Source organism: Chiloscyllium punctatum, chromosome 26 (genome assembly GCF_047496795.1).
Source record: "Chiloscyllium punctatum isolate Juve2018m chromosome 26, sChiPun1.3, whole genome shotgun sequence".
Classification (NCBI taxonomy): domain Eukaryota; kingdom Metazoa; phylum Chordata; class Chondrichthyes; order Orectolobiformes; family Hemiscylliidae; genus Chiloscyllium; species Chiloscyllium punctatum.
In genome coordinates, this window is record NC_092764.1 from 53,018,130 (window position 1) to 53,043,847 (window position 25,718).

A 25,718-nucleotide genomic window follows, 5' to 3' on the forward strand; every position below is an offset into this window, starting at 1 on the left:
AACACAGAAACTGCTCGAGAAACTCAGCAGGGTCTGGCGGCAGCATGCGGGGAGGGGGGGGGGGGGTGGGAAGAAAGCAGAGTTGACGTCGAACGCAATTTCTGCTTTTGTTTCGGAGCTGCAGCCTTCACAGCTGTTTGTTTTGCATCGGGGACATTAAACTTGTCAAAGGAAAACGACAGCGGAGACTCCCCGCTCCGGATAATGAGACAGGCGGACTACAACACCCATAATGCCTTGGGGCGGGGGTCGGGGTCGGAATGGGAGCATTGCGCATGCGCCCTTGCTTTGGTTTTTGGTTGGATGGGGGGGAAAAGAGAGGCCGGTTGGTGGGCGTTCCCCCTCTCGGGGTGCGCGCGGAGGTGGGTGGGGGGGGAAGGCGGAGCGGACGGGGGTCGCCGTCATCGGCGTGTCCAACGGAGGGCGGCGCGCGGCGCGCGGCGCGCGGTGATGGGTGCGCGAGCTGGCGCGGGGATGAGGCTCGGCAAAGTTTGAGAGGCGCAGCGTCGGTGGAGCGGGGGCTGGGGGGTGGGGGGGGAGAGAGAAAGGAGAGCTCGGTTAACTGTTTCCAAACGGGACAGCAGGAGAGAGAGTGAGAGAAAAAAAAAACAAACAAACAAACACCCCCCCGCCCCCTACCCGGGAAAAAAAAAGTTGGCGGAGAGAGAGAGAGAGGGAGAGAGCCGGGACCCGTGCTTCTGTTATGAACTTTATTAAACAAGTAGGGGAAAGGGAAACTGCTAACCGATGACTACTGTAAACAGTGGCAATGACGAGTTTGACTTTAGGCTGATATTTGGTGAAGACAGTCCGCAGCCTGGACTAGGCCCTGCAGGTTTGTATGCGGGAAGTGGGGTTGGGTTGGGTGGGGGGGGGGTGTGTTCGGGTTGTGGTGGTGGTGGGGGGGTGGGGATTGTTCTCGATTGAAAGGGGTTTAAAATAACCAGAGTGGTAAAAAAAAGTTACAGTTTGCTAGTTTCTTTTTTTTTCCCCCCTGAGCGGGATATTGTTTTAGAAGAAAGTCTTCTGGTTAGATCCTGGAGGTAAATGCGGAGGTTTCGGGCGTTATTCTTGCGGCGTTTGTTTTGAATTTTATCTGGAAAGCAGAAAGGCAGGTTTTCCTGTGCTCATCCGATTTGGGGTTTTCTGGATGCATGCTTGAGACGTATGGCGATGGATTGCATTATTTACACGCACCCAGTTGCTGGGGCCAAGTGTGCCTTGTATGTGGAGGTTATTGGGGGTCTTATTTTTGAAAAAATACAAAGTTCCAGCTTTAATTTGATTTTATTTTCTCCAAGGGAACTGAATCGTTCAGTTATGCACTTGCAGCATCATTTGGAACCAATTGCATAATTTCGCTTGTAAATTTTACTTAACCGCAGAATCGAATGTCTAACTGGATATTGCCCACGTTACTTCTCTCTTCTACGCACCCCCCACCACCCACACGCACACACACACTCACTCGGTTTAAAACTAGTTTGGCAAACGGCTTTCATCTTTGTGTGCATCTGATGTCCGATCGGACGAGAGCTACAAAACGTAAATAAGGGAAGGTGTTGTATCTCTGCTCGTTCTTGAGGGACGTGGGAATATACTAAAGTAGACTTGGAAGTGAGCCCAACATCCAAGTCATCAAATTTGCCTAGACACGCCATGTGTAGTTCAGATGACAGTGGAATTTAAGACGAGGGAGGTGATCAGAAAGGTAGATCCACTTCCAGCAGTCCATGGCAGAGTAGAAATCTGCTAGTAGAGATCTGATCGCTAATTTTGGCCGATATCATGTACCCACCTATTTACTTACTGCAAACATCGCCATTACTCTTTGAAGTGGTCTTCAGGTTTGATAGGAACATTGACAGTACAAGACTCGAAAAAGAAAGTGGAGTGCGAGTTACTGCAGTGTCTGAGTAGTTCAACGACTGTAATTTCATCGGCCTCCTGGTCAATTATAATTAAATATCAGACTGACTGCCGTGAAAGGGCTATCACGGTTTCAAAACCTCGTAGGTGCACGTTTCTTTAAGAGTTCAGATTTACTTTGTCCAGTATCAAGACTACTAAATACATGATGCTTTCTGGCACATCAGGTGAGCAGCAATTTTAGAATTATGCATTTTACATCTTTTTTTTGATATTTTGAGCTGGATCCACTGATAACATTGTTTTAAGAATTAATTTTCAATTTTGGCTTGATTAAAATTGCAGATGTAGTTACTAAGTTGGATTTCAGTTTCTTGAAGCTTTTCAGCCAAGTTCTTCCAAAATACTGTTCTTAGTGTTCTGCATATTTTTTCTGTTTGTATTTATTCCAAGATTTTATCAGAAAGGGGGCTCTTTGTAATGTCTAGGTTGACTACTTTAAATGTTGGATACTAGGTGTTTTGCAAAATACTGAGTAGGAGATTTGTTTCCATGGAGTAGAGATCAGATAGCTATGTATGGTATTTCAGTAGTTTAAATTTAGTGTAATAGTAATTACAGTTGTGCAGTGACACGACTCATTCTTAGTAAAGTAGAATATGGTTACTGAAATGTAATTACATCAACTTTCTCTTGTAACTTTGGTGTTAAAAATGCTTATCTTGGCCTTTCCCCTCGCAACTATCTCAAACTTGTTGGTCAAAATATTACTTCAAATGTACCACACATTTTAACTTGTCATCCCGAATTTGTAAACCAGAGGAGGGCAGGCAGCTGTATTAATTTGTCCATATGCATCGAGCTCTGAAGAATATGGAAAATAAGGGAAAGTCCAAGAAGAAAGGTTTGATAAAAGCTTCTTCATATATTAACTGCATAATTTACTTTAATTGTATACTCTTATGCATTTGACTGGTTATCTAAAGGAATAGTTTTGGTTGTATGGTACCAATGATTGCTTTGCTTCTGCGTCTAAAGTTTAATATTTATAAATTCAAATTGGACAGAACAAAAATCTCGGTGATTAGACTTCTAAGTTGATAACACGGTCATTGCATTCTAGTGGATGGGGAGAATAAGGACCGAGAAAAGGTCCAGGTTATGGGTAAAGTGTCATCTTTTAATAAGTAACAAGAAATGGCAGAGATACCTGAATATAACATGCATGTTAAGTGCATGTTTAATATTCTTGTGATTTTAATACCTAAGAGAATATTAACATGAAAAAACCTTAACTTAGTATTGTATGTATATATAAGAAACATATTATAATGCTTTAAAGAAATCTGTTATCAGACTATAAGATTGAAAGGGAATATTATCAACATGCTGAAAGATTTTGAGATATCTGTCTCCTTCATGACTAAAGAGAACAAAATGACACTGAGGCAAATAGTATTAAGGCTAATATTCTCCCTTTGGCAATATACCCTAATTAAGACATGAGTCTTGGAGTGAAGAAGAGGAGTAAAATTAGGATGTAATGCACAAATAGTGCATTGATGGTCTCCGTATTTTCATTCTCTTTTGTAGTGAGTGAGATGGATTTCAAGAATTGTATTTAGGCCTTGGAAAATGTTGGTCCGGATTTTAAAAATTGTAATTCTGTTTTCTCGTGGCCTGCTTACTTCCATTTGTGCAGGTTACTGTGAACTACGTTTGTGGTGTGAAAAAGTTTGATAAATGGTTTTCATTCAGTTTTAACTTATTATTGCCATGTGTATTTATTGGATAGCGGAAACCGCTTAATTTTCAGCTTCACTCAACAGCTGAATATCAAACTTCAATTTTACTTCAGTAACAGAAATTCCTGGAAAATCTCAGCAGGTCTGGCAGCATCCGAACTGAGTTTTCAAAAAGGGTTACTGGACCGAGGTGTTAACTCTGATTTCTCTTCAGATGCCTGTCAGATCTGCTAAGATTTTCCAGCAATTTTCATCTTTGTTTCTGTTTTCCAAATCCTCAGTTCTTAAGGCTTTTTATTCAGTTATGCTTCCTTGTTTGTTCTTGTAAAATATTTTCACTTTATCAATGAGCGCAAAGTTTTGATATAATAAAAGTGGATCAGTGTTCATCAGTAGGAATGTTTCAGCCTTGTGTAAGCCTTTACGTAGGTGGCTGCTAATTATAGCAATGGTATTTTGAAGTAGTGCATCAGTGTTGTGTTGACAGTAGCGTTCAGAGTTGCTTGAGTATTTTTTGAGAGGGCTCATCAACTGGCTTCAGCAATGTGTCAGGGCTTTTAGCTTGCAGTGTTTTTATTCATTAATTATTGGAGGGCAATGTACTACATTTTTACTTTGCTTGGTTGAAATTGATTACAGTGCCACATTATTTATCACAAACAGTGACGTTTATTCATTGTAAGCATGATATTTGTTTACTATTGTGAATTACAGAGCTAGTGTTTGAACTGTCATTTGCTTAGGTGCCAAATGATATCTACAGCTGTGTTTACAAAAACAACTGTTCTCAGCTCAACAAACTGCAGAAAATATCCTGCTAATTAACACAAGATCCTCTATAATGCTAAATTTCAATTTTTGAATGACTTTATATTTGCATTTTACTTTGAGGAATATTTATTTTTGGGATGCAAATATAATTCTGTTCCCACGTCTGGCATCATTTTAGGAAGATAAGAAAATTATATTTTAGTGCAGACTAGAAGCTTTCATTTTGAATTACTAATTTTTGAGAATGTTATGTTTAACTTGCTCTTAAAATGTCATGTGGGTTTTATTATTAGGAGTGTTGTTAGTGTATTCTTTTGAGAAATTGAGGGTTACACTGCTGTGTTTTGAGTTGCCTTCTGAAATGGTCTGTGCTTGTTCCTTTCTAATGCTCCAACAGAAAATGCTGGCTTTTAAAATATTCTTTGAATTGGGTGTTCCTGGTTAAAATGATTAATTGTTGAGCATATAATAGAATTATTGTGGCTATCATGCAGTCCAGCAAAGACAGTTTTGTTTTTAGGGGGTGAATTCAAATCAGTGAGATTTGTCAACTTCTGCATTCTGAGATTTTGTTGTACTCCTAACATTTATTTTCTATAATTAATATTTTTTCTTGGTAGTATTTGTGTTGAATGAATGTGCAGTGTAAGGTTGAGCATTTGTGGAGGGTGATGCAGGGTATTGCTTGAAAGTTGAAGCTGTACAGTATCACGTGATAGGAGCTCAATAACTTCATTCTGTTTGGAAGAGGTAAATAATTTGAGTTATGGTTCATTAATATACATGTGAATTGTGCATATACAACATTTAATTTTCTGTCCATTGTGATGTTGAACAGAGGATCTTCAGCACAAGGCCATACAATCTTAAAAAAAAAATCTGTTCTGAGATGTGTTGCTAACAATGCAAGCATTTGTTGTCCATCTGTAATTGCCCTTGCAATGGTTCCCGTGTATGCTTGTGAACAGTTGGGGAAAACAGGAAGATGTTGGTCTTAAAAACAAAATATCTTCTTGATGAATGTTTTGTAGAGTTTTAAATGTTTGCAATTGTTTTTTTTTTCTCTGATACATTTTTCATGGTAAGTCAAGGTTAAAGATTTGGATAAATATAAGGAAGCAGGGAGTTAAGGTAAATAGGTAATTTTCAGCTTGGCAAACTAATTAGTGGAGTGCCATAAGTTTCAGTGACTACAGCGAAGAAGCTGACTATATTATGGCCAAATTTGCTGATGCAATGATAGGTATGACAGCAAGTCAAAAGGAGTATTCAGAGTCTGAAAAGTGATACAGATGGGTTAAGTGAGTGGATAAGTGGTAGATATAGTACAGTGTGGAAAAATGTGAGGATGTCCACTTTTTCAGGTAAAATAGGAAAACAAGGTGTAAAAAGAGAGGTTGAAGAATGTGACAGTTCAGAGAGATTTGGGCAATGTAATTATAAAAAATTATCATGCAGCTACTACAAATAATTTGGAAGGCACATAGAATAGAGTCATAGAGATGTACAGCACAGAAACAGACCTTCATGCCAACCAGATATCCCAACCCAATCTAGTCCCACCTGCCAGCACCTGGCCCATTTCGCTCCAAACCCTTCCTATTCATATACCCATCCAAATGCCTTTTAAATGTTGTAATTGTACCAGCTTCCACCACTTCCTCTGGCAGCCCATTCCACACAGGCAACAGTCTGCATGAAAATGTTGCCCCTTACGTCTCTTTTAAATCTTTCCCCCCTCACCCTAAACCTGTGCACACGAGTTCTGGACTCCCCCCCCCACCCCCCCACCCCAGGGAAGGGACTTTGTCTATTTATCCTATCCATGTGCCTCCTGATTTTCTAAACTTCTCTAAGGTCACTCCTTAGCCTCCGACGTTTCGGGGAAAACAGCCCCAGCCTATTCAGCCTCTCCCTATAGCTCAAGTCCTCCAACCCTGGCAACATCCTTGCAAATCTTTTCTGAACCATTTCAAGTTACACAACATCCTTCCGATAGGAAGGAGACTAGAATTGTATGCAGTATTCCAAAAGTGGCCCAATCAATATCCAACATGACGTCCCAACTCCTGTACTCCATATCTGACCAATAAGGAAAAGCATACCAAATGCCGCCCTCACTATCCTATCTACCTGCGAATCTACTTTCAAGGAGCTATAACCTGCATTCCAAGGTCTCTTTGTTCAGCAACACAGCACATGTATGGGTCCCAGCTATGCCTGTCTCTTTGTTGGCTACGTAGAGCTGTTGATCTTCCGTAATTACACCGGCACCACTCCCCACCTCTTCCTCCGCTACATTGATGACTGCATTGGCGCCACCTCGTGCTCCCGTGAGGAGGTTGAGCAATTCATCAACTTCACCAACACATTCCACCCTGACCTTAAATTTACCTGGACTATCTCTGACACCTCGCTCCCCTTCCTGGACCTCTCCATCTCCATTAGTGACGACCGACTTGACACTGACATTTTTTACAAACCCACTGACTCCCATAGCTACCTGGATTACACCTCTTCCCACCCTATCTCTTGCAAAAATGCCATCCCGTATTCCCAATTTCTCCGCCTCCGCCGTATCTGCTCCCAGGAGGACAAGTTCCACCACAGAACACACCAGATGGCCTCCTTCTTTAGAGACCGCAATTTCCCTTCCCACGTGGTTAAAGATGCCCTCCAACGCATCTCGTCCACATCCCGCACCTCCGCCCTCAGACCCCACCCCTCCAACCGTAACAAGGACAGAACGCCCCTGGTGCTCACCTTCCACCCTACAAACCTTCGCATCAACCAAATCATCCGCCGACATTTCCGCCACCTCCAAAAAGACCCCACCACCAGGGATATATTTCCCTCCCCACCCCTTTCCGCCTTCTGCAAAGACCGTTCCCTCCGTGACTACCTGGTCAGGTCCACACCCCCCTACGACCCACCCTCCCATTCTGGCACTTTCCCCTGCCACCGCAGGAACTGTAAAACCTGTGCCCACACCTCCTCCCTCACCTCTATCCAAGGCCCTAAAGGAGCCTTCCACATCCATCAAAGTTTCACCTGCACATCCACCAATATCATTTATTGTATCCGTTGCTCCCGATGTGGTCTCCTCTACATTGGGGAGACTGGGCGCCTCCTAGCAGAGCGCTTTAGGGAACATCTCCGAGACACCCTCACCAATCAACCAAACCGCCCCGTGGCCCAACATTTCAACTCCCCCTCCCACTCTGCCGAGGACATGGAGGTCCTGGGCCTCCTTCACCGCCGCTCCCTCATCACCCGACGCCTGGAGGAAGAACGCCTCATCTTCCGCCTCGGAACACTTCAACCCCAGGGCATCAATGTGGACTTCAACAGCTTCCTCATTTCCCCTTCCCCCACCTCATCCTAGTTTCAAACTTGCAGCTCAGTTACTGTCTCCTTGACTTGTCTGACCTGCCTATCTTCTTTTCCACCTATCCACTCCACCCTCTCCTCCTTGACCTATCACCTTCATCTCCTCCCCCACTCACCCATTGTACTCTATGCTACTCTCTCCCCACCCCCACCCTCCTCTAGCTTATCTCTCCATGCTTCAGGCTCACTGCCTTTATTCCTGATGAAGGGCTTTTGCCCGAAACGTTGATTTCGCTGCTCGTTGGATGCTGCCTGAACTGATGTGCTCTTCCAGCACCACTAATCCAGTATCCTTAATCAGTCCTTGTCTTTCCAAATACATGTACAACCTGTCCCTCAGGATTCCCTCCAACAACTTGCCCACCATTGATGTCAGACTCACCAGTCTATAGTTCCCTGGCTTGTCCTTAACACCTTTCCTAAATAGTGGCACCACATTAGCCTTGTAAATAACCCTAATTCGGTCGATGTTTTGGTCCCTTACTTAGAGTCATATAGTCATACAGCACAGAAGCAGACCCTTCAATCCAACTTGTCCACGCTGATTCGACATCACAATTTGACCTAGTTTCATTTGCCTTCATTTAGCCTGTATCTCACCATACCCTTCCTATTCAGATACACATTCAGATTCCTTTTTAAATGATGTAATTGTTCCAGGTCTCCACCATTTCCTCTGGCAGTTTATTCCATATATACAGTGCCCTCTAAGTGGAAAAAGTTAATCCTCTGATATTTTGAAAGGATGGCACAGTGGCTCAGTGGTTAGCACTGCTGCCTCACAGCACCAGGGATCCAGTTTCAAATTCAACCTTGGGCAACTGAATGTATGGAGTTTGCGCATTCTCCCCATGCCTGCCTGGGTTTCCTTCAGGTGCTCCTGTTCCCCCCTCAGTCCAAAGATGTGCAGGTTAGGTAAATTGGCTATGTTAAATTGCTCAGTGTTCAAGGATGTGTAGGTTAGGTGCATTAGCCAGTGTACAGTAATAGTGCAGGGAAATGGGTTTGAGTTGCATACTCTTCAGAGGATCGGTGTGGACTTGTTGGGCTGAAGGGCCTGTTTCCATACTGTACGGATTCTGATTCTATGAAATCTTTCTCCCCTCATCTTAAACCTGTGCTATCTAGTTTTGGACACTCCCACCCAAGGAAAAAGACCCTGACTATTAACCCTATCCATGCCTTTTATGATCTTGTAAACTTCTGTAAGGTCACCCCTCAGACTCCCATGCTCCAGGGAAAAAAGCTCAGTCTATTCAACCTTTCCCTATAACTCAAACCCTCCAATCCTGGCAATATCCTCATATCTTGTCTGCATCCTCTCAAATTTAAGAACATCCTTCCTCTAAAAGGGTGACCAGAATTGAACCAATATTCCAACTGCTGCCTTACCCAATGTCCTGTGCAGCTGCAACATGATCTCCCAACTTTTATACTCAATGTTTTGACTAATGAAAGCAAGCATACCAAATACCCTCTTCACCACCCTGCCTACCTGCAACTCCACTTTAAAGAAACTATGCACCTGCACCCAAGGTCTCTTTGTTCAGCAACATTCCCCAGTGCCCTACTATAAATTATATAAGTCCTGCCTTGGTTTGCCAAACCAAAGTGCAACACCTCACATTTATCTAAATTAAACTCTATCTTCCACTCATTGGCCCATCTGATCAAGGTCCCTTTGCACTCTGAGATAATCCTTTTCACTGTCCACTATACCATCTATTTTGGTGTCATCTGCAAACTTACTAACCATGCATCCTGTATTCACATTCAAACTTAATGAGGGAAGTATTTGCATTGGAAGCAGTTCAATGAAGGTTCACTAACCTGTTCCCTGAGGTTAGTGAATTGTCTTATGAAATAAGCTTGAGCAGATTGGGCTATACTCATTGATATTTAGCAGCATGACTGGTGATCTTATTGAAACGTAGGATTCTGAGGAAACTTGCCAGTGTAGATGATGAGAGGATGTTTTCGCAATGGGGAATATAGAAATGGGATTCGCAGTTTAAAAATAACGGGTGTCCCAATAAGATAGAGTTGAGGTGGAATTTTTCTTCTAGGAGTCATTAGGGTTTGGAATTCTGTACCCCAAAGAATAATCAAGGCTGAGTTAGATATTTGATCTGTAAGGTAGTCGAGGGTTATGGCGTAGACAGAAAAGTGGAGTTGAGACATGATCAGATCAGCCACTGTCTTATTGAATGGTGAAGGATGCTCAGTGGGCCAAATGGCATATGCCAGTTTCTATTTGTTATGATCATTTGATCTTAAATGTTTTTGTGTTATGACACGATAATGCATATTACTATTAAGCTGCAAATGTGTAGTTTAATTTGTAAGATGTCCACTTTCTCTCAGACCCTGAGTTCAATTGCTGTTAATATTGACAAATGAAACCAATGATCAAGAAATCAACTGTTGAACAATACCATGCGTTAGTATTGCAAATAAGCAACACAACTGTCCTTTGTATGCTGTGATATTCCAAAAACTTAGGCAGTTCCCTTTGAATATTTGCAGAAGACATCACCTTATTCAAAAAGTCAATTAAACTCTGGAAAGGAAAGCTATCTGACAGCTTATCCAGTTCTGTGCTTACATGCAATAAGCAAAGATCAATTTGAGATTATTTTGTCTAGTTGTAGTTGTATTTCCAGTTCAAACTAAAACAAGAAACATCTATGCTTTTCAGTTTTGACACTTGAATTGCACTGCATACATGCTTTATCAGATTTTTAAAAATTCATCCATGGGATCTGAATCTTGCTGGCAAGACTTGCGTTTACTTCCTACTTCTGTTTGCCCTTAAAGAAATAGAGGAAGTTCCCTTTTTAAACTGCTGCAGTTCATGTTGCCTCAATAAATTCAGTACTGTTGGGACAAATTTGACCCAGGGACAGTGAAAAAGTAGTGATATATTTCCAAGTCAGGATAGAGTGCGATTTCACAGAGAAGTTGCAAGTAATGGTGTTTCAATGCATCTGTTATCTTTGTTCTTCTAGGGTGCAGATGTTGAGAGTTCGGAAGGTGCTGTCAAAGGAACTTTGGCAAATTGTCTATTGTATAGTAGATACTGCTGCCGCTATATGAATGATGGAGTAAATGTTTAAGATGATGGCTGGGGTGCTAATCAGACACATTGCTTTGTTCTGTGTCCTTTGTGTACATGTTGTGTAAATACTTCCTGTCTCTCACAAAATCTGTCTGATTTTGGACTTCAGACGACTTAATGGAGATTACTGTAACATTCTACTTGGAAGTATAAAAACAGCAATATGAAGACTCCAAAGATAACCATGCATAGCTAGTGATTTGACCACAAGTGCCAGAACATTAGTGACCGACTTTAGAATATTTTCATCTTTTCCTTTTTTTTTGTTTTTCAGAGTAACCCTAATTAGCAGGACCTACTTCTGTTTTAACTTGAACATTTGCAGAAAAACAAAATCAATTTTGTTTTCTCTTTTCCTGAAGAGTGTATCTTTTGAGTTTTGAGTTATTTAAATGGATAACACTTATACTTCCATATTAACAACCAGTTTTTCAATCTTGCTTGAACAAATTTTTTTATTTTAATAATTCAATATTTTCCATTTATTAAAGAAACCTAGTTGATGGATTGTTTTATTAAAAATCTGTTATAGCTAAGGTACTTAAGTGGCTAACATAGTAATAGGGAGAGGTACATTTACTTTATGCTGTGATGCGTGCAGTAGTAAGACTAAGTAACAGTGCATTCCTTGGTAACATAATCTCCAGCTCCTGCTTCATTAAGAAGCGTCAATAATATTCAATTTATAGCTTTTTTTGTCTTTCTGACCAGTGTTTAAGTTTCTAGCATGAATATCTCCAGCACAGTTCATCTTCGTACAGCTTGTGTATTTTATCCAGCAACTGCAATACTTTGACGACTTCAATAATTTCCAAGTGAAATCAATAATGAGATGCCAAAGGTACATCCCTGCTGTTCTCGCAGAGCATCGTTGGATACTGCTTGACACTTGCTTTGATGTGCCTTGTTAGAGCTGTTTGTCCATTTATCAACAAACTCTCAAACACATCCAAATACCCTTGATATGTGTGTTACAGTTATTAAACTAATGCTTTTAGCTGTTATTTATTTTCTAACTTAATAATCAAAAATGCACTCAGATGCATAGAGTAATAGAAACAGACCCTTGCCAACTAATTGTACCAGCCTCCACCAATTCCTCTCCATATTCAATCCATACATGTGCCTCTCTCTGCATGAAAAAGTTGCCTCCTAGGTCCCTTTTAAATCTTTTCCCTCTCACCTTAAACTTATGTCCTATAGTTTTAGACTCGCCTACCCTGGGGAAAAGACCTTGGCTATTCACCTTATCAATGCCCCTCATGATTTTAGAAACTTTTACAGGGAAAATAGCCCTAGCCTCTCCCAATACCTCAAAATCTTCAACCCTGGCAAGATTCTTGTAAATGATCTCTGAACCCTTTCAAGTTTAACAACATCTTTCCTATAGCAGGGAGACCAGAATTGCATGTAGTATTCCAAAAATGACTTAACCAATGACCTGTACAGCTGTAACATGACTTCCCAACTCCCCTGCTCAGTACGCTTTTCAATAAAGCTACTCTGTCTACCTGCGACTCCACTTTCAAGAAACTGTGAACCTGCACTTCAAGGTCTCTTTGTTCAGCAACACTCCCCAGGACCTTACCATTAAGTGTTCAAATCCTGCCCTACCAAAATGTAACCACCTTCCATTTATCTAGTCTAAACTCCATCTGCCATTCCTCAACCCATTTGATCAAGACTCCATTGTACTCTGAGGTAAGCACCTTTGCTGTCCAATACACCACCAATTTTGGTGTCATCTGCAAGCTGCATCTGGTTTTCCACAAGGGTGACATACAGTAGAATTACAATGTTTGCAAGTTTTTGTTTCAGTAAAATTCTATTTACTTAGAGCTGGTATACTTGGTCACTGCCATTGCTGTCAATGTGGTCTCCTCTGCATTGGGGAGACAAGATGCCAACTTGCGAACGTTTCAGAGAACGTCTCTGGGACACGCACAGTAAACAATCCTACCACCCTGTGGCCGAGCACTTTAACTCCCCCCTCCCACTCTGCCAAGGACATGCAAGCCCTGGGCTGCCTCCACTGCCAAACTCTAGCCACCCGATGCCTGGAGGAAGAATGCCTCACTTTCTGCCTTGGGACCCTCCAACCACACTGGATCAATGTGGATAGTTTCCCCATTTCCCCTCCCCCCCACCTTAGCCCAGATCCAACCTTCCAACTCGGCACCTTCGTTTTGAACTGTTCTACCTATCTCTCTCTTCCTTCCCACCTATCTGCTCCACTCTCCTCTCTGACCTATCACTTTCTCCCCCACCTTCATCTTCCTATCACATTCCCAGCTACCTTCCTCCCAGCCCCATCCCCCCCCTCCCATTTATCTCTTAGCCCTCTGCTGCTGTCCCCCCGCCCCTCCTGAAGAGCTTATGCTCGAAATGTTGACTCTCCTGCTCCTTGGATGCTGCCTGACCAGCTATGCTTTTCCAGCACCACCCTGTTTGACACTGCCTTTGTGTCCTCCGATGCAACGTGCTTGGAAAACTCCCCAGATAATAGCAGGCACACGCCGATTTGGATCTTCCAGGAACTGCTACACTTATTGGCATGGGCCAGGCAGGAAGACACCCCGACGATGCATTCAGACATTGTTGTCTAAAAAGTTCGTAATGCTTATGCCCTTGGAGGAGATAATGATGCTCGGGTGGACCTGTTTAATCACTTTGTTGATGTAGATGACATAACTATCTTTCTTGGACTTTCTCTTCTTGCAGGTCTTCGCTGGTGGCCTCTTCACTGCTTTCTTAGCACCTTTTCTTGGCAATTTGTTGTTTCTTCTCCTCAACCATGGTGATATTCAACTTCAGATGTAGGTTTTCTGCTGATTATTCTCCAAGTAAAACTAGAATTCTGAGCTTGAACCTGAATATCAATAAACCATTGAATGAACTTGGCTGTTGTGGCTCAATGGTTGTGTCCCTGGGTTCAAACCCCATCTGCTTCTGAATGATATCTCTATCAACAGGTTGATCAGAAAATATCTAAAATAGCTTTAAGGGGACATGTGCCCATCTTGCACCATTGCTATAGTGTGTTTGACAATCAGTGAGTAGCTATAATCATTATAGGAATAAATTATATATCTCATACATATTTCCTATTGTGTTTCTTTACGCTCAAATTTCTCTCAAATGATTACTAATAAAACTGACCAGACTAGCTTTGAGCATCCTTTTCAAAAAGCATTTTATAGATATTTTGCTGATTTTCGCAACTCCTGAGATTTATGATTTGGACCCCATTAAAATAAGTCAACTTTTTCTTTGCATCTTTCAAGCATGGTGAAATCTAATGATACTACTGGATCTCATTTTACAGAAGTTACTCACTCTGACACTATGAGGGAATGGAATTAACTACTTATTGCAGTTGTTTGTGGGAGCTGAATTATTCAGTTGAATCAGCATAGCTTAAACTGTGTCTACAGATACAAATGAATTTTGTTGTACCTTTGGTCTCATGCACTACTCTCTTCCATTGCTACAATTATGTCGTCAGTCATTACTTAATGCACATTATAAATTTTTACAAACGATGTGGGCCAACCAGTTGTCCACTGTCAGTGTTCCACTTTATCTTAGACTAGCACTGCAAGTTATCGAAGCCCATTTTCAGTTGATCTGAAAGTGAGCATGACTATATTAATTCCTGAATATGGTCTGTTTTACTATGACTGTGGCATATGTGGTAATGGAATTACCTTGTATTGCAGGTATCAGTTGACAAGATATAGAATCCAGTTCTTTTAAAGCCTTCGGACAGGTTCCTTGAGTTTTCAAGTGTCACTGGCTTTGAAACTTTAATTGTATTTTCTTTCCGTGGATGCTGCCAAACCCATTGAGTTTCTTCAGCAACTTTCGATTTTGTTTCAGATTTCTAGCATCTGCAGTTCTTTATTTTCATTTATTCCTGTAATGTTTTGAATGAATTTGGACATAGCCATAGTCCCATTTTATTATGTGTATAGAGTCAGGTTAACAACTATTTGAAAGTTGTTGTATAAAACAATCTGATAACAGTGAGTGAGTTGATATCGTTTTTGACGTTTTAATGGGCAGTACTGTCTAAAGTCAAAGTTATAAGTTATTCCCTTAGTCTAATACAAAAAAACACCTGTTACTACTGGTTAGCTGTTGCCTTTTGGCAGTTTAGTACAATTTTTTGTGCAACCTTCACCTGTGGATGTATAAAAAGAACAATACCAGTTGAACTGAAATCTGTATAGTGTCCCTGAGTTTCAGAAAATTAGCCAGGGTGTATCATGGAAGGACAATCTGCTACTGACTGTTTTAAAATTTCTTCTGGAGTTGATAGTTCTGTTTGTTTGTACATAAAGCATTTAAGTCAAGTGTGTCAGGTGAAAATTTTAAAATATACTTTATTAGTCAAAAGCTGCTATGAAGGCTATCTGCATGCATGAAGTTCCTGTATACGTAAACATCTGGCTTTGGTGCAATTGTTGGGTTAAAATTTGCAATAGATGGTTAAATATTTCACACTTTTCATGGTTTTTGAATTCCATGAAAATATTAATATATGTTCTTGGCATGCTTTTAGAAACACAAATCCATATCTAAACTGCAGATGTACAGTCTTTTAACTTCCTTGGTCACTTAGAGTCTTTGCAGAGTTTCTTTCCTTCAGGTTGGTGAATCTCCAGTTGGGTTGCAGTGCATTATAGCATTAATATCTCATATTAATTATGTATTAGTTTTATATTAATCACCTTGAATATTATTGTGGTCTCCTAGTAACACAATAATATTTGTCAAGGTATAGTAACTTGTATAAACTTGTGTTGTATATAATTATTATAGAATTTCAGACCTTTAATGAGGATTTTTAGGACCTTGTGTCTCAAGTGGTTCCAAACAGCCCCACACATTTAACATACACTGAGTTTCATTTGAAGTACAGTTGCTGATTTAACAAAGTCCCACAAGCTGCAGTGAGTGTTTGTCTTGTAATAGTAAATGTTTATTTTTATCATTGGAACAGCTGCTTGGAGTCTGTTAAATGTCTTACCTGAAGGATAGCACCTTTGGCACTACTACTCACCTTATTTCTAAAAGTACTGTGCAGAAGTGCTAGCCTGCATTCTGTGCTAGAATGGGTTTGAAGCTACAGTTAGACTTGAGTGAAAACAACTTGAACTAATTTGACTCTGATATTAGTTTAAATTATGGGTCAGGTGTGAAAGGATTATGGCAGCTGAAAATTTTTCCTGTTTTTGAAGTTTAATTCTATGTTTCAGCCATTCATTGCTTAGTGTTTGCAACTTAAAAAGAATTGCTGAAAGCAACAAGAAATAAATTAGTAAATTTAACCATGGATAATTGGCTCAAATGAACATAAATGTACTCATTACATAGACCCTTCTGAAATAGAATCTGGTATGTTTTATATACATTTTTTATTTTATAGAAACCAAAAAGAAAAGGATTATACACTTTCACTGTATATTAGTGAAGTCAACAGATCTTGTATAACATAATGGAAGCCATTGGAAACATGGAAGGTACAGTTTATTTGTCTTGTTTCTCTTTCAGATACAGAGCCAGATGATTCTGCATCATTTTACATCTTTAATGAAGGCAATCTTCAATCAAGTATAAACCAACCAATAGGCATTCTTCACCATGAAACAACGCAGACACATTCTACAGCATTTTCATCACCTCATCGGCTGCAGACCTCTAATATCCAAGACTCTAAATACAGTCCTATAGGTGCACCAAAAGCATTTGAATGCCCTAGTATTCAAATCACCTCCATTTCTCCCAGTTGTCAGCAAGGAATTGGTCCGAATGAAGAAGTACATGCAAACGGCACAGATAATGACTATATGGAAAGACCATCCAGGGACCATCTATATCTTCCTCTTGATCCTGTTTATTATAGGGATGCATCACTAAGCCCAAGTCCTGCTAGCAGCATTTCCTCCAGGAGCTGGTTTTCGGATGCTTCTTCATGTGAATCTTTCTCTCATGTATATGATGATGTAGACTCTGAATTGAATGAAGCTGCTGCTCGTTTTACACTTGGTTCTCCTAGTGGGTCACCAAGATGTTGTCCAGCAGATGAGACCTGGCAGCCAAATTATTCATTTGCACAATCACTATCGCCTAGACAATCACCCTGCCATTCACCTAGAGCTAGTATTACTGATGAAAACTGGCTCAGCCCTCGCCCAACTTCAAGACCATCTTCTAGGCCTACTTCTCCTTGGGGAAAACGGCGGCATTCAAGTGCAGAGATCTGTTATGCAGGTTCACTTTCACCTCATCATTCACCAACACCATCTCCAGGACATTCCCCAAGAGGAAGTGTCACAGAGGATACATGGCTTGGTAATACTGCTCTTCAAGGTGCCTCAAGTCTAAGTCCTGGGCTGATACCTTTTCAGTGTTGTCCCCCAGAGACGGACATCCCTTTAAAATCAAGGAAAACTTCTCAGGACCAGGCTGCTACAGTGTCAGGAAAAATAGATTTGACCTCTGATGATCAAGGTACTTTGTCCCCTTCAATTGAATCTCCAGTCGATGATCTTTCTGGCTCTCCACATCCATTAAAAAAAGACGTGACAAGTGAACAGTTTCTTTCTGTTCCCTCACATTTCACTTGGAACAAACCAAAACCTGGTGGCCATACACCTATTTTTCGGTAAGTCTGTGTTTTAGGATGCTGCCTTAAGGAATTTTTTGGCAAAAGGTAATGAGGAATAAAAATTAAGATTCTGTTGAGCTAAGGACACCTCATCCTGGGTGTACTATTCGTCATGAATTCTTGTTTCGTTCTATCGTTGTGATAGTCCAAATTACTGGTTTTATTGCTGAAAAGGATGAGAGTTTCTTGAAATATCGTATATGGCCCTTTTTACGAATGCTGTAGCCAAAAGTAAAGTTAAAATAGCATTGTGTGAATGTAATTATTCTAAAATTTCTGTAGTTCTGCATACTTTTAAAAATAAAGTGCCTATTGGCTAAACATCAATAGCATTGTTTCGATTAGAATAAAAATGTGGTAAACTTTTCAATTGTAGGTGTAATTCAAGCAATACAAATCGATGGAGTATGGTCAGTGTTTGAAATTCTTCTACTTGAAAGTAAAGAAACAAATTTGGAATGTAAACAATGCAGGGTCATGTCAAAAAAGAAGTACATTTGCTACAGTAGCCATGCACATGTCAAAATGACATGTGTACAGGTTCTTGTGTACCTTGGCTCAAGTGTAGATCTTTTTGTGTTAGCACAATTTATAACTACAAACAGCAGTAATCCTTGGTCATGCATTTTAAGATGGAGGAATAACTGACCTGGCTTGTGGCTACATATTTTACCATCCACGTATGTCAGCAAGTTCAAAGACCGATGGCCTGTACCTTTACTCTTGCCATTCAATTCTTCTATCACCCTGAATTTAGTGATCTACCAATGCTCCTAGATCTGCAATACCTCATATTTCAAATTCTCTTTATTGTGCCAGAATGACAATTCTCTGTAATCACTCCCAGCCCTACAACTGTATATAGCCCTTTTACAATTTCTAGAGTTCCTTCATTCCAACCTTGGTGTCTCAGTTCCTTAGGCCTCAATCTCTAGAATTGACTTCTGTCTTCTCTTCCTTTTAATACAATCTTTAAAACCTAATTCTTTGACCAAGTTTTTGGAAATCTCAAACTACTGAAAAGTGTGGAACTAAGGCTAGTTGAAAATTGCCAGACTAATATTCTCTATTATTTTGTTAGGCAAGAGATTTAATGGCTGTGGAACAGATTAGCTATGTTCCACTTGACTGTCCAAGGAGGTTTGAATGGCAGATGTTACTATTTTCATTCCTATTCTAATTTTTTTTATGCAGACCAGTGTTTTAGTTTCTCTTGATGTCCCTGTGAAGCACGTGGAGATTGCCATCACTTGATCTTTAAGACTGATTTACCACAAGTTGATATTGTGACTGAGACTTATTATCATCTGTGTTAGCAATCTATTGTTACAATTTGTTAAGTTGCAGATGGTGCAAAACTTTAAATGTGAGGAGAATAGTGATAACCTTTGAGGACATAGTGATTGGACATGTTAATGATGAAATTTAATGCAGAGAAGTGTGTTGTGATACGTTTTGGTAGGAAGATTGAAGAGAAGAGGATCTAACAAGAGATACAATTTTAAAGGATGTCCTAAATCCAAAGCTACATGGGCAAGATTTGGTAAAGTTGCTAGGACTGGTGGACAAAGCTTTTTAATCTTTGATCCTGGGCTTGGGCTTTATAACTACAAAGACAAAGAAGTATGATAGTCCTTTATGAACCACTGTTTCTCCCTCTATCTGGGCACTGTACTTTAGAATGTATGTGAAGGTATTAAAGAGCATGTAGAGAAGATTTAAGCTAATGGTTCTAGGAATGAGACTTGTGTGTAGATATATTAGAGAAGCTGAAGCATTTCTTTGAGATGTGCATGTTGAGAGGAGACTTGCTACAGGTCTTCAAGATCATAAGAGGTTTGGATTGAGGGAGAAACTATTCTCATTGATAGCAGGATCTCGACCCAGAAGACAACAGTTTATGGTGAATGGGAGAAGAACGAAAGTGACTTGAGGAAAACATTTTTTCATAGGTGTGTTATGTATAGGAATGTGTTTTCTGAGCGCCACTGAGGCAGATTTATTTGTCCCTTTCAAAAGGGAATGGATAACTGTCTGAAAGGAGAGAGATTGCAGGGCTATGGAGAGAAGATGGGCTATTGGGACTTACTGGGTTGCTCTTTCAAAGCACTGATACACCCATGGCAGGCTGAATAGCCTTCTACATTGTGACATTCTCTGATTTTCCATACGTTGAATAAGAGCTAGTAACATTAACCAATAAAGAAATAACTTGCAATAAGTGGTGTGAAAGATAGTTTACAAATTTGGAGAACAATTTTAACTTTAAGCATGGGATCAAATTCAGGTTGGAAATTGGATGAAGATCTTTGCTTATAAAGATCTCAACATAAATAGTGTTTGATTTATCTTGGACTGATTCCAGTTGTTCCTTCAATTCAACATAAATTTTTAATAAAAGGATTGGTATTGATAGAAATGGAATTCATGCTGGTGCAGCAGGATTGCACTGCGATGTGCTTTCTTCTGAAATTAGAAGGTGAGGTCACTGCACTTGGTGCATAGGTGAAAAAATAACTTTTTAAAAATAGACTGCCAAATGGCAATGAATTGTATTTTCAGCATTTTCTGTACTGGTGTACACTAATCATTTTAATGCATAATTGGAAGAATTCTTTACTCAAATCCTTTCAATTTTTAAATTCTTTTATAGGATGTGGGCATCACTGACCAGGCCAAATTTTGTTTCCCAACCCTAATTTCCCTTGAACTGAGCTGCTAGTCCATTTCAGAGGGCAGAAAAGAGTCAGCAATATTGCTGTAGGTTTAGAGTTGCATGTAGACCAGACCAGACCAGCTAAGAATACCACATTTCCTTTCCCAAAGGATATTGGAAGTGAAATGCTAAAATCAAAAATGCATTGTCAAATATTTAACTAAGATATAACAGTGAAATTTAATAACAGCGCGTTACCAGTCTCCTCTATAGTCAATCCATTCTGTGATAGAAGCACCTGTAAACAATCAGCTTTCCAAAATGCACCAGGGTAGATGATGCTTTTCTCCATGTGTTCTTTGCCAAATGAGCCTAGTGAATGTGTTAGAAGCTAACCTCTTTCCCTGTGCCATCCCACCAAAAGAAAATAAAAGATTACAAAAGCAGCAACAATTGAAGTGGCAATTGCAGATGGTGCTGTGCTTAAGAAATGCCATTTACTCTGGAATTTCTCATTAAGTATCTTACATTAAGTATCATTAAGTGTGAAGAGTTTGTGTGACTTCATTTTTAGTCAACTTTGAATGAATTGTCTGAGCACAGTTATACTTAAGACATATATAATATTGGTTCCCTGCAGAAATGGGATCTCTTCTGTATAACAATTTTTGAAAAACTGGTGTATGTTTTATTTAAAATGCAACTGGGTAGTTATGAGGTGAAAATGCAGTAGGTGTACAAATAAAGGAAAATATAAATAACCATTTTCCATTTTGTGCTGTCAGAATGTCCTCTGAGGATCTTTTGGTGTGGAATTGGCAGATTTTCTTCTAAGAGTAATTAATTGGAAATATAGCAGTAACACAAATCCTTTTATTCTACTACTGAACACCAGAATTCTCCAACTTCCGCACTGCTGCAGATGAGAGTCGTCTGGCAACCTGTACTACACCAGATTGCAAATGTTGCTCAATATCCTGTTGCTTTAACAGAGAGCCTGAGATTGCAGGTGGTTTGCTTCTCTGTTAAGTTGGAATTTCAGTTGTGCTTTTAGAACATGTGACTCTATCTTCCACCTGACATTGGAGCCTGTGACCTTCAAAGCAAAATATGTGTCTGTTGAAGGAAGGAATAAATGCTCTCACTCTTCTCCCCTTCCCCTTCCCCACCCCCTTCAGTCTCCTACTGAGTCACATTGGTCAGGTGGATGGAAATTTCTGCAAATGAAAATTTGAGACATCACGGCTGAAAGGGATCAAGCCCCATTTCAGTCTTTTAGTCTTTTAATGACTAAGATGTTTAAAAAGCAAAAAAAGCCTCTGAATTTTTTCAGAGTCACGGCAACAAATTTGGAACAATCCTGGAGGGGTGGTAGACCACTTTCACTTTTTCAACTTTATTAATGAGGTGGAGGTACAGAATTCAACCTGTAGTCCTGCTTTTAAAAGTGCAGATTCTTCAGTGACCCCAGCGGAGAGTAGAATATGTAAGATATTCAATGTGAAATGATTAGACTGTCTGTAAGTTGGAGCTAGAAGTTATAAACTACTTAAGCAAAGAAAATGCTACTTTTGCAATAACTGTGGAGATTCTTAAACAAGTCACAGCATAGTCCCAGTGCTTGCAGCTGGCTTGCTTAGACTTGTTGCATAAAGTGCAACAGCAAAATTGGAGACAAAAGTAATATTTGTTAAGTTGGTTGTTTGAAGCAGGTGTGACGATGCTGAGTTCAATTCCAACCTCTGTACACCCAAAGCAAATTTCCTCTTGAGTTGTAGAGACCACTAAGTCAAATTTAAAACAAAGGCTTCAATGTGTACAGTGTTGACTCAAGCCTCAAAAAGCCTTGAATCTAAAAATACTAGGCTTGTTATAACTTTGGTCCCTTGGTATTTTTTCAGCGTTTGCTACTTGCTGAAGTTGTTCAAGGGAATGCTGGCTAGTCTTTTGGGAAATAATCCGCTAAACAGCAACTAAAATAAACTCAAGTGAAGGTTAAATAATTTAGATTGTGGGGTCAGAACAAATCTTATTTACAAAATCAGTTACTTGGGAACAAAGTGCTGAATGAGCAGATTCTGACAGCCTCCTGAAAGTAGTAAAGTTACTATGTAGTTTTACATTAATATGTATTTTTAGTGTTGAAACATTTGATCTTTGCATGTTAATTTATTAGAAGGTTGTTTCTACATTGCAAAATAACAATGTAGCTTGCTAGCTGTAAGAGAAGCATTTTAAGAGGAATGGATCAAAAGTTAATTTTTTAAGTTTATTCAGGGGACGTGGGCTTTGTTGGCGAAGACCGCATTTATTGCACATCCATAAATGTCTTTGGATGTGGTAGTGAGCTAACTTCTTGAACTGTTGCCATCTGCTTTTGTATGATTTCACCCACAGCACCATTAGGGTGAGAATTCCAGGATTTTGACCAGTGACAGTGAAGAAAGAGTGATCTATTTCTAAGTCGGGATTGTGAGTGACTTAGAGAGGAATTTGTCGGTAAATGAAAGTATTTGCATGTATATGCTGCCCCTATCCTGGATGGTAGTGATCATGAGATCAGAAATTTTTAACTAAGGAGATTAGGGAATTTCTGCAATGCATCTTGTAGATGATGCACACTGCTGCAACTGAGTGTTAATGGTGAAGGGAGTGAATGTTTGTAGATTTGACTCCAGTCAAATGGGATGCTTTGTCTAGGATGGTGCCAAGCTTCTCTCGTACTGGCAGCTACAGTCGTCCAGACAAGTGGGGAATATTCTATTATACTTATAATTTGAATGTTGTAGGCTCTGAGATGTCATGCGATGCGTTCCATAGTGCAAGATTCCCAGCCTTTGACCTGCTGCTTTAGCCACAGCATTTTTGTGGCTAGACCAGTTCAGTTTTGAGTCATTGGTAACCCTCGGTGTTAGTCAGGGATTGAGTAATGGTCATGCCAATTGAAATGTCAAGGGACAATGATTCGATTCTCTCATTCTGGCACTTGTGGCACAAATGTTATTTGCCACTTAGCCCAAGTGTAGATATTGTTGTTAGTGCAGTTGGACAGAGGCCATCTCCATATCTGAGGAGTCACAAATAGTGCTGAGCAATGCATAATAAATTAGCCCAACTTCTGACCTTGTGATGAGGGGAAGGTCATTGAAGCAGCTGAAGATGATTGGGCCTAGGCATCTGGTTTCCCTACCTCTGGAAGGTCTAGATTAGAGTTCCACCTGTCCCAGATTTGTGTTGTGACATGAATGAGCAGATTGATTGATTTTAAAAATAAAATTTACTTTGTAGAACTGGGATTATTATAGTGCAGTAGTAGTATCTCTACCTCTAAGCTATAAGTCCTGGGTTCAAGTCCCACTTGCTCGAAGGTATGTCATAACATGTCTGAACAGGTTGTTAAAAATATCTATCCTGAGGACCTTTTGCAGTGATCTCCTGGGACTGACCAACCACCACAATGAGCTTCCAGTAAACTAAAATTCTGAGGATTGGTTTTGAAAAAGATTAATAAAATAATCCTGTTTTCTCTGGCAATTCTAAAGTAAATATTTTGCCTATTACAGTCTTGTTTCATCTTGATTGTTGTAAAAGTTGGTGAGCTGTTAGATTAAATTTGGGGAATTATTTTGTAAATTTAGCTTTGTGCTTTGAAAGTGGCATGTCCAAACAGGTAAATTTGAGACAATATATTTTTCTGGAACTGCAAATTTTAATAATCTATTATTTCAATTAAATTCACTGTTCACGTTGCTGTCCATCTTGCCATTTTATTTTACAAGTTAGACTGGCATTTATTTAATGCATTTTACAACCAATTGACTACTTTGGGAATGTAATTACAATTGTAATCTAGGAACGTTCTCCTTGCCGGTGTCCCAAATTCCTCTTTACATGAATTCTAGCATGTGCATACCTCTGTCACTGCATTCTATCCTGCCTAATCATTATTCTCATTTTTGTTCATCTTCATTGGGACTTGATCTGCTAATGGTATAAGTTTGAAAATCTTATTCTTAACTTTAGATCCTTTCTTTGTGTAACTCTGCCCAATTAGACCTGCTATTTTATTGGTGGTGCTTTTAGTTATCCAAATTTTATATGCTGGAACAGGTTTCCTCACCTATGTTTTGTTGCTTCATTCTCCACCTTTTAAAAGCTACCTTTAAATCTATTTCCAGTCAGCTCCCTTAATTTTCTTCCATCCTAATCAGTTACTTAGAAACATAGAAGGTAGGAGCAGGACTCGGCCATTCAACACTTAAAGACTGCTCCTCCATTCATTAGGATCTTTGCTAATCTTTGAGCTTAACACCCAGATCCCTTGATCTCTAGTTATATTTACTATCTTCTTGAAAACAATGTTTTGCCTCAACCATCTCAACACAGTACTCTGTGGATGAAGATATTTTTCCTCATCTTGGTCCTAAAATGTTTACCCCTTATCCTTAAACTACGACCCCTGACTTTGGGAACATCCTTCTTGCATGTAACCAACAGTTTTTCTGAGATTTCTCCTCTTCCCCCTCCTCTCTCTGTCCCACTTCCTCATCTCTCCCTCTCTCCCAATTCTTCTAAACTCTCAATGATGCCAATTCTAACTGACTCAGTCGCTGCTCATACATGAGTCTTGTCCTCTCAGGAATCAATTTGATGAACCTTCCCTGCACTCCCTCTGTAATAAAAACATCCATCCTCACATCAGAAGATGACAACTGCGCACAGTTTTTCAGATGTGTCCTTAGCAATACCCTGCATAATTGCAGCAAGACATCCATGTTCCTGAACTTCTGCCCTCTTGTTATGAAGGCCAGCATACAGTTTTCCTCCTTTTACTGTCTGTTGTTGAAGTGTGCAGGTGTAATGTTTTGACGTATTTTAGCATAGGTAACATTATAGAAATACAAATTGTTTGTTCTTTTTTAAACTTCAATAACTTATGTTAATACTAAACTCTATTTTTAGTTTAGAATAAAGTATCCCTTTGTTTGTTGTGAAAGTGACCATGACATGAATCAGATTGTTAGAGTAGTTCCCAATTAATCTACCGCCTTATGGTTTATCACAATGTGTATTTCAGACTTTGATTTGACATCATCTGATGCATGGCCTGTTACAGATACAGATGTGCATTGTAAGTGCCGAGATCAGATTTAGATGAATATCAGTGTCCTCCAAACTAGATTTAATTTATCCTGTAAACAGTATTTTTTTTAAGAATGTTCTCTTCGGGCAGCACGGTGGCACAGTGGTTAGCACTGCTGTCTCACAGCACCAGAGACCCGGGTTCAATTCCCGCCTTAGGCACATTCTCCCCGTGTCTGCGTGGGTTTCCTCCGGGTACTCCGGTTTCCTCCCACAGTCCAAAGATGTGCAGGTCAGGCGAATTGGCCATGCTAAATTGCCTGTAGTGTTAGGTGAAGGGATAAATGTATGGGTGGGTTGCGCTTCGGCAGATCGGTGTGGACTTGTTGGGTCGAAGGGCCTGTTTCCACACCG

At 40.0% G+C, this 25,718-nt stretch overlaps 1 protein-coding gene across 1 annotated transcript in view; it reads left to right on the forward strand.

The window, feature by feature from the left end:
- Positions 1 to 477: 477 nt before the first annotated feature.
- nfatc3a (nuclear factor of activated T cells 3a) overlaps positions 478 to 25,718 on the forward strand; it is a 181,336-nt gene continuing 156,095 nt past the window's right edge. Inside the window, exons 1-2 of the mRNA XM_072547413.1 lie at positions 478 to 835; positions 16,450 to 17,563. Of these exons, the coding sequence (XP_072403514.1) occupies positions 748 to 835; positions 16,450 to 17,563 (1,202 nt within the window). The 5' untranslated portion in view covers positions 478 to 747. The remainder of the gene's footprint in view (positions 836 to 16,449; positions 17,564 to 25,718) is intronic.